The 11557-nt window shown below is 51.8% G+C and overlaps 1 protein-coding gene across 1 annotated transcript; it reads left to right on the top strand.

Annotated features, from left to right (window-relative positions):
• Positions 1 to 1288: 1288 nt before the first annotated feature.
• Positions 1289 to 6710, top strand: LOC102749663 (transcription factor E2F2; the record flags this gene model as incomplete). Its single annotated transcript, XM_081810968.1, has 4 exons — positions 1289 to 1535; positions 2149 to 2308; positions 3998 to 4111; positions 5934 to 6710. Coding segments are annotated over 4 exons (869 nt in total), but the record flags the coding sequence as incomplete, so codon positions are not given.
• Positions 6711 to 11557: the final 4847 nt, after the last annotated feature.

The raw sequence follows: 11557 nt of genomic DNA, 5'->3' as shown, positions 1-11557 counted from the left end.
TTTTTTTTTTTTTTAAAGATTTTATTTATTTATTTGAGAGAGAGAATGAGATAGAGAGAGCATGAGAGAGGGGAGGGTCAGAGGGAGAAGCAGACTCCCTGCTGAGCAGGGAGCCCGATGCGGGACTCGATCCCGGGACTCCAAGATCATGACCTGAGCCGAAGGCAGTCACTTAACCAACTGAGCCACCCAGGCGCCCCCTGGCCACTCTTCTTGTGAGCCTTAGCTGTCTCATCTGTAAAACAAAGCACAGCTAGATCAGGAATAATAGCAAGAGAGCTGGCCCTCCTGTTGATGGGTAGAAGCTGCCTGGAGCATTTTATTGAGAGATACTATGCACTGATCATTTAGCAGTGTCTGCCAAGGGGGCAAAACCTGACCCAAACCGCCTGTGTGCCAAATGTGAAGGGGTCCTAAAGTCCCCTTCTGGAGGAATCTGAGGCTCTCCAAAACTCAGTTTCCAGAACTTCTTTGGCCGCTGGCTTGCTGTATGACTTGCAAGTCACTTGATTGCCAAAGTCCACTCGTGGTTTAAGATACTGCAGCTGGGATGTGGTCTTGTGACATCAGCCTCATTAAGAAAGGATCTTTTTTTCACGAACCTGCCCCATTTGATATTATAGGACTGATTCCTTTCAGATAATCATTAGGCTACACGTGGAAAGAAAATGCAAGTGGAAAAATGTGCTCGAATCCCAGCCCATCATTCCGTTTCTCTCTTACCCTAATTCCAGATTCCTGGCATAGCTGGCAGGAGAGGGTAATGGTTAAGAAGAAAGACTCTGGAGCCAGGCTGCCTGGATTTAAATCCCAGCTTTGTCACTTTCTAGCTGAGTGAGCTGGGCGAGTTACTTTACCTGTCTGTTCCTCCGTAGTCTCATCCATTAAATGGGGATGGTTGTATAGCAGCTTATAGGGTGTTGTAAGGATTGCATTTGTTGTATATGGGAAGTGCTTCGAACAGTGACCTACACACAGTATTTGTCATTGGTGGTGGGCGGGGGGGTGTTGATATGGCTGCCCTAAGCTATGGTGGAAAGGTGCTCTGAACCAGGAGTTAGAAGATGCTTGGTTTCCAGTCCTGCCCCTGCCCCTGACTGTGAGACCTTAAGCTAGTCATGTTCCCTCTCCAGGTATCAGGTTCCCCGCCTGGACGGGGCTGGCGAACGACCTCCTGCCTCGCAGTGCTCCGTAAACTGGAAAGTGGTTACTCCTGCGTTCATGTGAAGGGTGGTACTTAAGAGGTCCAGATCCGTGGACGAGGGTCCCCAGGCTGGCTCTCCCTGAGTGGTGACCGGGCCCCTTTTCCCCTTAGCACCCAAGTCCCCCGGAGAGAAGACTCGGTATGACACGTCACTGGGGCTGCTCACCAAGAAGTTCGTTTACCTCTTGAGCGAATCCAAGGATGGGGTCCTGGACCTGAACTGGGCCGCCGAGGTGCTGGACGTGCAGAAACGGCGGATCTATGACATCACCAACGTGCTGGAGGGCGTCCAGCTCATCCGGAAGAAGGCCAAGAACAACATCCAGTGGGTGTGAGTGCCTGTGCTGGGGCCAATGGCACCTGTGGGTGCCTGTGCTGTGGGTGAAGGTGGGGGGTGCACTGTCCAGCCGGTGTGTGTCGGGGCTGGAGCCGAGACATGTGAAGGCCTAAGAGGACCCAGATCCTCTTGAGTTGGGGATCCCAAGATTCTCCTCTTCTAGCTTAGGAAAGTCCCCTGGGAGCTGGGCTGTAGCAACTGATCCTCCTTCCAGCTCTGCTCTCCGAGTCCTCCAGGCTCCTTTCCTCCTACGAAGATCAGAGCAGACCTGCAGAGAACCCAGGCAAGGCATCTGGGGCAGGCTGGGGTGTAGCGTGGACCCCAGCCTGCCCCAAATGCCTTGCCTTTTGGGAGCCCCTCAAAAGTGGGGTCAGGCTTGACTTGTTTCTTTTCCCTAGCCCAACCCCCGAACTTCAGTTTCCAATTCCTAGCAGCTCCCTGGAAGGCAAGACCACTGATTTGCACAGCCCAGGGGGCACCGTTGTGGAACACACCAATGGCCGCATTCTGGGGTTTCGCACCATCTGTGCGGGTCTGCGCTGTAGCCCTGGGATTGGGCCCCTGGATGTGGACTGAGACTGACACTGGGGGACTGCTCTGTTCCCAGAGGCAGGGGAATGTTTGAAGACCCCACCCGGCCCGGGAAGCAGCAACAGCTGGGGCAGGAGCTGAAGGAGCTGATGAGCACAGAGCAGGCCTTGGACCAGCTCATCCAGAGCTGCTCTCTGAACTTCAAGCACCTGACCGAGGACAAGGCCAACAAGAGATATCCTGTCTGGTGGGGGGAAGCGGTCAGGGAGCAGGGCCCTGTTGCATGCTCATAGCCATCCTGAGTTCGGATAGAATCTCCTGGCAGGGGGAGCTCACCCTCGGGGTCTGGCATGTCTGTTTCTGCCTTCCTCGGTGGCTTTTCCTCACAAGTCTATCGAAGCCACTCTCATTAGAAAAGTAAATCCATTTCTTTAAATCTGGAAAATGGAGGGATGCCTGGGTGGCTCAGTTGGTTCATCGGCTTTTGGCTCAGGTCATGATCCTGGGGTCCTGGGATCAAGCCCCACGTCGGGCTCCTTGCTCAGCAGGGAGTCTGCTTCTCCCTCTCCCACTCCCCCTGCTTGTGCTCTTTCTGCCTCTCTCTGACAAATAAATAAATAAAATCTTTAAAGCAAAACAAAAATCTGGAAAATGGAGAAAAGAAAGAAACAGTTGCCACCCCAACATAGCCCTTGTTTCTTACCCATACACAGGGTACGTGTTGTTAAATATAGTTGTGAGCTGTTATACACAACATTTTATATCCTGCTTTCCCCCACTTAGTATATCACCATAGACAGGTTTTCTTTTTTTTAAGATTTTATTTATTTATTTGACCAAGAGCCGGAGAGAGAGTGAGAGAGAGCACAAGCAGGGGGAGCTGCAGAGGGAGAGGGAGAAGCAGGGTCCCCACTGAGCAAGGAGCCTGATACAGGGCTCGATCCCAGGACCCGGGGATTGTGACCTGAGCGGAAGGCAGACGCTTAACCGACTGAGCCACCCGGGCGCCCCTACCATAGACAGTTTTTAATGTTGCTACAGATCCTCCCTATTTGCTTGATCCACATGGAATTGTTGCTATTGGACCACTTTTTACAAAAACAGCAACCTCATGTGATTTAACCTCATATTTAGAATGATTTGAGACGGTCCTGCTCAGACTACATTCTGGTTTGTTGAGAAGGCCTAGAATCAACATTTAGATCGGTTCGAGATTTTTGCTTTTATAAAGCAGGATTGTGATGAATATCTTTGTATAGAGAACATTTTCCTATATTTTTTACTTATTTCCTTAGATTCCTAGGATTGAAATTACAAACATGGATTTTGCTAAGGCTTTTCATACATTTTTCCCAAATGGTTCCACCATCTCATTGGCTTTTGGATCTCACTTTGTATTTTTGGAAGGATGCTAGGCATTGTGAGAAATATAAAGAAATAAGACAGGTCTTACTACCTGCTCAGAGATAATGATCTAGTCTGAGAGGTAAAGTCTTTTTTTTAAGATTTCATTTATCTTTTTGAAAAAGAGAGACAGCACAAGCGGGCAGCGGGGGAGAGGGAGAGGGAGAAGCAGACTCCCCGCTGAGCAGGGAGCTCAGCATGGGGCTGGATCCCAGGACCCCAAGATCATGACCTGCACCGAAGTCAGACGCTCAGCCCACTGAGCCACCCAGGCGCCCAAGATAAAGTCTAAAAAGTTGACAGGAGGCAGCTTTTTAAAAATTGGTTAAAAAAATGATTTATACTCCCATTCGTTTTCTAAAGATATCCAAGGTAGCTTATGATACTGAAAGAACAGGTTATCGTTTTTGGTTATTTCCAAGCTGTGTAAGGAATGAGAAAGACATGTTCCGAGGCTTCACCTGGCAGGCTAGGGGTTTGAATTTTGACCAGTTACTTCTCTTGACTCTCCTGCCCCTACACTGGCCTATGTGACTTACCAGGACATCCGTGCCGTTGGCAACTTTAAGGAGCAGACGGTGATCGCGGTCAAGGCCCCTCCACAGACAAGACTGGAAGTGCCCGACAGGAGCGAGGTGAGAGGGGCAGCATTTGGTGGAGAGCAGATTATGGAGGGTCCCAGGCTGCTCTGTAGGCTCTGTCCCTGGTGCTACCTGGCCACAAGCTTCCCTGAACCATTCTGGCGCCCATGGCAAGATTGGTGGTCTCTGAGCTGGGGCAGCGACGGCAGGAGCTAGAAAGGACAACAGACATCAGCTACTGGCCCAAGAAAATCTCCGCTCTTGCCACCTTTCTGCACCCACCAGCCCCTGCCCTCCTGTGCCCGCACACCATGGTATTAGTGCTCACCATAATCCTTTCCTGCTAATCATGCTCGCCGAGTTAAAGACCCAAATTCTTACTACTTCCTAATGAGACCTTCTGTGCTCTGACCTCACCAGCCTCTTCTCTCATGCTGCCCCATTGTGCCTTTGACTGAGCCACGGTGACTTCTCTACAGTGTCGCCACCACACTAAGCTTGTCCCCAGTATAAGACCTCCTGCTGCTACTCTCTTCAGCTGAAATGCTCTTCCCTTTTTCTGCCTGGTTTACTGCTATTCGTCCTACAGGTCTCAACTCAGAGGTCACTTCCTCAAGGAAGCCTTCCCTGATTACACCCCCTTCCCCTCCCTCCCCCGCCCCAGTTTCATAACTACCTGTGCTTTTCTACTGCACTTAACATCCGTTTGCTCGGAGATATTGGTGATTATGTGATTATGTTGTGCTTCATCTATTAGAGGGTAAGCTCCACAAAAGCATGCTGCGCTCCTGGGGTACCTCCAGCCCAGAGCTGGACACATATAAGGGCTCAAGAAATAATTTGTTTAATGGAAGGATATTAAGATAAATGGGGCCCCACCCCTGCCTTGAAGGAGCTCAGGACCTAGTGGGAAAAAGACCCAAGCAAGGAGTCATGTTGCCATTTATAGACTTAAGATGCTTTGAGGGCCCAGAGAAAGGACAGTTGGAGGAAGAGCCCATAGATGGTTACAGGTATTGGGTCCTAAAGAATGAACAGGATTTTTGTCAGGGGAAATAGGGGTAGACAGAGGGCCCTGCAGGTGAACCAGGGAGGAGACTTGAGTGCGTGTTGGAATGGCAGGTGTGTATTGATGGTGGGAGGGAAGAAGCAGGGGTGGGAAGGCCAAGTATCAGGACTCTTGGTTGTAAGTCACAAAAGCCAAATCCAAATGGCTTAAGTCAGGGCTGGGGAGTGGAGGGGACTATGGGGAACCAAGTGACAGGTGCAGAGGGAAGATTTGGAAGTTGCAGGCAGGGCTAGACGCAGGAGCTCCAACTATGACTTTCGCTTCACCCCGTGCTCTCTGTCTTCCTCTGCCATTCTCTGTGCTGTTTCCATTCCCAGGCGGGTTCCCCTCTTCCAGTGGCAAAGGTAGCTTCCATGATCCCAGCTCGGCGACCCCTGTGGGAAGGGAGCTTTCATTTCCAAGTCCAGCACGAGTCCTGGGTCTGATGCTAGCGGACTGAGCTGAGTCATGTGCTTCCCTGAACTAGTCACCATCATTGTGACTTTCCCAGCCTGCACCCCAAGCTCACCCACTGGAGTTGGGAAAGATGTTGTCCCCCCAAACTACATGACTTGAGAGTGGGAGAGGAGTGGTTTCCCAAAGGAAAATCAAGATATTCTCCCTCAAAGAAGGGAGCCTGGGGGCCAGACAGGCGGAAAGAGCAGATGCCCTCCACGGTCAGATGGGGCAGGTGTTGGGGCCCAGCTCAGGAGTTGAGCTTGCTCACACAGATGGTGGGAGCCCTGGGTGTCCCCATCCATACACCCCACCCCATGAGTCAGTGCCCAGCTGCCCAGAGCCATGACCTGGCTTCTCTTCTTCCTCTAGGAGAACCTGCAGATATATCTGAAGAGCACCCAGGGGCCCATCGAAGTCTACCTGTGCCCAGAGGAGGTGCAGGAGCTGGACAGTCCTGCCAAGGAGCCCCTCCCCCCGACCTCCACCCTTGGCCCCAGCCCTGACTCCACCCAGCCCGGCAGCAGCACTGACCCTGGGATGATAGAACCCATGGCATCCCAAGGTAGGACCCTCTATCCAGAGCGACAGGAGGTGGGGAGAGAAACCAGCCTTAGAGTTTCCTTTTCCGTGGCAACATCGGTTGGGCAGCGAAGGGACAGCTCACACTTTACACTTTATAAAGCAAGTGCGTGTGTTCTTGTCTCAGTGGGGGGCTGATGTGCTCTGGGGCGGAGGGGTCCTGGGTTTGAATCCCCACGCTTCCAGTTACCAGCTGTGTGACCTTGGACAAGTCACTTAACCTCTCTTTGCCTTAGCCTCACCTGTAAGTTGGGCGCAGTAACTAACAGTGTCTACTTCGTAGGTTGTGAGGATTGAGTGAATTCGTGTAGGTAAAGCCCTTGGGACGGTACCTCGCAGTAACTGCTGACTATTCTTGTCGCCGTTAACCTCCTGCTACTGCTAGAACCACACTGCTATGCTGACTACCAACAGCAAAGCCCCTGGCCCTCAGTAAGCCCGCAGTAAATGGGAACTACAGATTTTTGAAGGAAGGCTCAACTAAGATTTTTTATTTATTATTTATTTTTTTTTTAAAGATTTTATTTATTTATTTGACAGAGAGAGACCAGCGAGAGAGGGAACACAAGTGGAGGGGTGGGGGAGAGGGAGAAGCAGGCTCCCCGCAGAGCAGGGAGCCCGATGTGGGGCTAGATCCCAGGTCCCTGGGATCATGACCTGAGCCGAAGGCAGACGCTTAACGACTGAGCCACCCAGGCGCCCCTAAGATTTTTTAAATCACAACTATGTACTAGGTACATCTATGTTATCACGTTACTGCTCGCAGCAATTCTTGTAGGCCTTACTGTTCCCAGTTTAGAGATGAATAAACTGAAGCAGAGAGGTTGATGGGACTCACCCAAAGTCTCCTAGTTGGGAGGCAACGGAACTGTGTCTTGACCCTCAGTCCCCACAATCCTAGCCCAGTCCTCTCTCCAGGAGGCTTGGAACAGATCAAGGAAAGGGCTCCTGACCGGAGCAGCTCCCCCCTAGCTGGGAGGTGGACCGTACAGCTGAAGCAGGCTATACCTGGCAGGAAGTAGCATGAGGTAGTCACCAGGGAGCAAAGAGGTGGGAGAGATCCCAGGGAAGGAGTCCAGAAGGAGTAGAAATGGGAGCCTGGGAAGGCCCTTCCCCCAGGATGGTTTTTGCCCTTTACGGGGATCACACATCAGGTCGGACTGACAGATCCTTCGAGGCTATGGAGGCCAGTGTTCAACTTTCTGTTTTTTTAGCAGCAGAATTCCCTTAAGTAGAACTCTGGTGTTTAAACAAACCAGAGCTCAAACTGGTCTCATGGAAGAGGCTTGGTGGGGCGTCCACAGAACACAGGCCGGATTCCATTTCTTTAACTCAAGGGTCCACAAACTATTGCCTACAGGCAAAATTTGGCCTGTTTTTAGGTGGCTCATGAGCTAAGGATGGTTTTCATATTTTTCAAGAGTTGGGGGGCAAGAAGAAAGTGACTGTGTGACAGAGACTGTAAGTATCCTGCAAGTCCTAAAATGCCATTGGCCGTTTACAGAAGTTTGCTGAGCCCTGATCTAACTCAGCCCTTCATTTCACACATGAATAAGCTGAGGTTCAGAGAGGGCGACTGACTTCCTTAAGGTCACCCAGCAAGTTGGAGGCAGAGCTTGGACAAGAGCCCAGACCCCCGGCTCTTCTCTGGTGATCTCTCCTGTGTCCTGGTCTGGTCAAGGGACACAGGCTTCTCCTTGCACCAACCATCTGTCCCTCCAGGCCCCTCCCAGTGCCTATCTCCCATGCCAGACCTGTGCCCCACCCTGTTTACCCTCCTGCTTCGCTCTGCCTTCTCACTCCACTGTCAACATGCGCACAGTTCTCCCGGTTAGAACCACTTTCACTTCAGATGTCCTCTGAGACCGGGGGCAGAGGTGGGGGACCCTCCAGCATAAGCAAGGGTGAGGTTTTTACCTCGGTTTTACGGATCAGTTGTGCTCCCAGAAGGAGTAGAGGCTGACAGAGTGCTTGGTGGTGAGGCCAGCCCAGGAGCCAGCTCTGTGCCAAGGATGCCCCTCTCCACCCTTGCCATGTGGTCTCTTAGTGATGTCCTTGCCAAAGGGAACAGAAGGACGTTTCCTGGAAGGTGTACACACACACACACACACACACACTCACATACACTCTCACACACACTCATACACCCTCACACTCTCTCTCACACTCACATACTTTCTCATACACACCCTCACCCTCACACACACACACTCACATACTCTCACACACCTTCACATGCTCTCTCACACACCCGCACACACTCTCACACACATACACATCCTCACACACACACTCACATACTCTATCTCACACACACTCATTCTCTCTCACACACACTCACATACTCTCACACACCCTCACACACACTCACATACTCTCACACACTCACACACACTCACATACTCTCTCACACGCAAACACCCTCATATTCTCACACACACTCTCACACACTCACATACTCTCACATGCACACACTCTCACACACACTCTCACACACTCACATACTCTCACACACACCCTCACACACACACACTCACATACTCTCACACCCTCCCACTCACACACATTCTCTCTCACACACACTCACATACTCTCTCACACACACACACCCCCTCACACACACACTCACATACTCTCACACACATACCCTCACACACACACTCACATACTCTCTCACACACACACACCCTCACACTCTCACACATTCTCTCTCACACTCACATACTCTCTCACACACACACCCCCTCACACACACACTCACATACTCTCACATGCACACACCCTCACACTCTCACACACACTCTCTCTCACACACACTCACATACTCTCACACACATACTCTCACACACACCCTCACACACACACTCACATACTCTCTCACACACACACACCCTCACACTCTCACACACACTCTCTCATACATACTCACATACTTTCTTACACACACACTCTCACACAAACCCTCACACACATACACACACACATACTCACACACACACACCCCCTCACACTATCACATACTCTCTCACACACATACTCACATACTCTCTCACACACACCCTCACACACACTCACATACTCTCACACACTCACACGCACACAGCCTCACACTCTCACACACACTCATACGCTCTCACACACACTCACATGCTCTCACACACATACACACACACACACTCACACACACTCTATCTCACACACACACGCTCCATGTTCTGGCCTGAAGCAGAGCCCTTTTGAGGTCTGAGCGCCCGGGGCCACACCCAGTCTGGGGACCCAGGTTTTGGCATCACCAGGGAGAATCACTAACCCTTTGGGGCCTCAGTTTCTCTCATCTGTCACTGAGGGGCTTTTGGACAAGGGTTGTCTCTAACACCTCTCCAGGCTCTCACATTCTGAGGTAAACGTAAGTGTCGCTACCACGCAGGAGCCGACACTGGAAGACGGGGGCTTGTGTTTGCACCTCGCCTACCGTGACTTGGTGACTGGAGGCGGGTCACTTCGGCCCCTCAGAGCCACTGTCCTCACGTCTCTAAAACTGGGACCCTTGGGCGCCTGGGTGGCTCAGTCGTTAAGCGTCTGCCTTCGGCTCAGGTCATGATCCCAGGGTTCTGGGATCGAGCCCCACGTCAGGCTCCCTGCTCGGTGGGAAGCCTGCTTCTCACTCTCCCACTCCCCCTGCTTGTGTTCCTGCTCTCGCGATCTCTTTCTGTCAAATAAATAAAATCTTTAAAAAATAATAATAAGGGCGCCTGGGTGGCTCAGTTGGTTAAGCGACTGCCTTCGGCTCAGGTCATGATCGTGGAGTCCTGGATCGAGTCCCGCATCGGGCTCCCTGCTCAGTGGGGAGCCTGCTTCTCCCTCTAACCCTCCCCCCTCTCATGTACTTTCTCTCTCTCATTCTCACTCTCTCAAATAAATAAATAAATCTTTAAAAAATAATAATAATAAAAATAAAACTGGGACCCTTAAAACTCCCTCACGACTCCTGGGTGGGTTACAGGCAGTGAGACAGCGTGAATGTGATTTTTTAAAAAGCTTATGCAGACCGGGCGCCTGCCCTGTGTGGTTCGGAGATTCAGAAGCGAGTCTGAGCCCACGGAGTGTGGCGCAGGCCCCGACCCGAGAGAGAGCCGCTCGCTCCTGGGTGTGATGAGCAGCGCGAGAGAGCGAGGGCCACCCGCGGCAGAGGCTTCGGCGCCTGTTCTCCTTGCTGTTCGGCGCATCAGGGAGGTGGTGCCTTATTTTTGCTCCCGAGAAAACTGAGGCTCCAGGTCGTACAGCTGGTGCGGGTGGGGCTGGGGTCCGAGCCCGGGGCCTCCCCCTCTTCCCAAGCCAGAACCCCTGCAGGCCTCAGCAACCCGCTAAAGAAACATGCCATTCTTTTCGTTCACATACATTTAATTGGCTCCTTTGAGCCTCAGTTTCCTCATCTGTAAATGGGGTCCCCATATTGCCTCCTGTGGGGCCACTTGAGGAGGTGAAACATGCCTCTCCTTGAGAGCAGAGCCGGCCGTGGTAAGCCCTTGGTAAACTGGAGCTCTGCTTATTGAGAAGGGTTCTCCCCCTGCACCTGTCACTGAACCCTCTCAGCAACCCTGCGAGGTGGGGAGAATCGTCCCCATTTTAGAGGTGAGGAAGCCGAGGCTCGTCCACGTTAAGTCACTTGCCCACAGATACACAGTGAGTAAGAGGCTGATCAGGCAGGCGGGCACACCACACAGCTCTATTTTCCAAGGAATGCTTGGTCGGGGTTTAAGGCATCAGGATATATTTGGGGGGATTTCCGGTGCCCTATTCTCGTCCCTGTGTAGGAAGGCAACCTCCGGCCTCTAAGGAGAAATGCACTTGGTGTGCTCGAAACAGCCGAGAGGCTGTTTAAATAAAATCTTAAAAAAAAGGAAAGAAACAGCCGAGCCAGTGTAGATGGAGAGGCTGAGTGTCAGTGGAAGGAGGCGGGACAGAGGGAGCAGAAAGGCAGCAGGCGCTAGATCGTCAGGGCCTTCTCGGTGCTGGCCAAGCCATTTTTAAGCTAGACCACAAGCGTTGCAAGGTGACTGGTAAGAAAGCCCCAGCAACGGTCTCAGTGGGGACGACGGGCTAGACCAGGGTCACAGTAGTGGAACTGAACGGGCAGCTTGCAGAATTCATTTGGTTGTGGAAATGACAGATCTCACTGCTGGACTGGGTGCTGGGGAAATGGCAGGTTTTTTTGTTTTTTTTTTTTTTAAAGATTTTATTTATTTATTTGCGAGAGAGAATGAGAGACAGAGAGCACGAGAGGGAGGAGGGTCAGAGGGAGAAGCAGACTCCCCACTGAGCAGGGAGCCCGATGCGGGACTCGATCCCGGGACTCCAGGATCATGACCTGAGCCGAAGGCAGTCGCTTAACCGACTGAGCCACCCAGGCGCCC

This window comes from Leptonychotes weddellii, unplaced genomic scaffold (assembly GCF_054177405.1).
Source record: "Leptonychotes weddellii isolate Sample4059 unplaced genomic scaffold, ASM5417740v2 HiC_scaffold_4687, whole genome shotgun sequence".
NCBI lineage: Eukaryota > Metazoa > Chordata > Mammalia > Carnivora > Phocidae > Leptonychotes > Leptonychotes weddellii.
The sequence above is the reverse complement of the archived record's forward strand: the minus strand, read 5'-3'. Positions and strand labels throughout refer to the sequence as shown.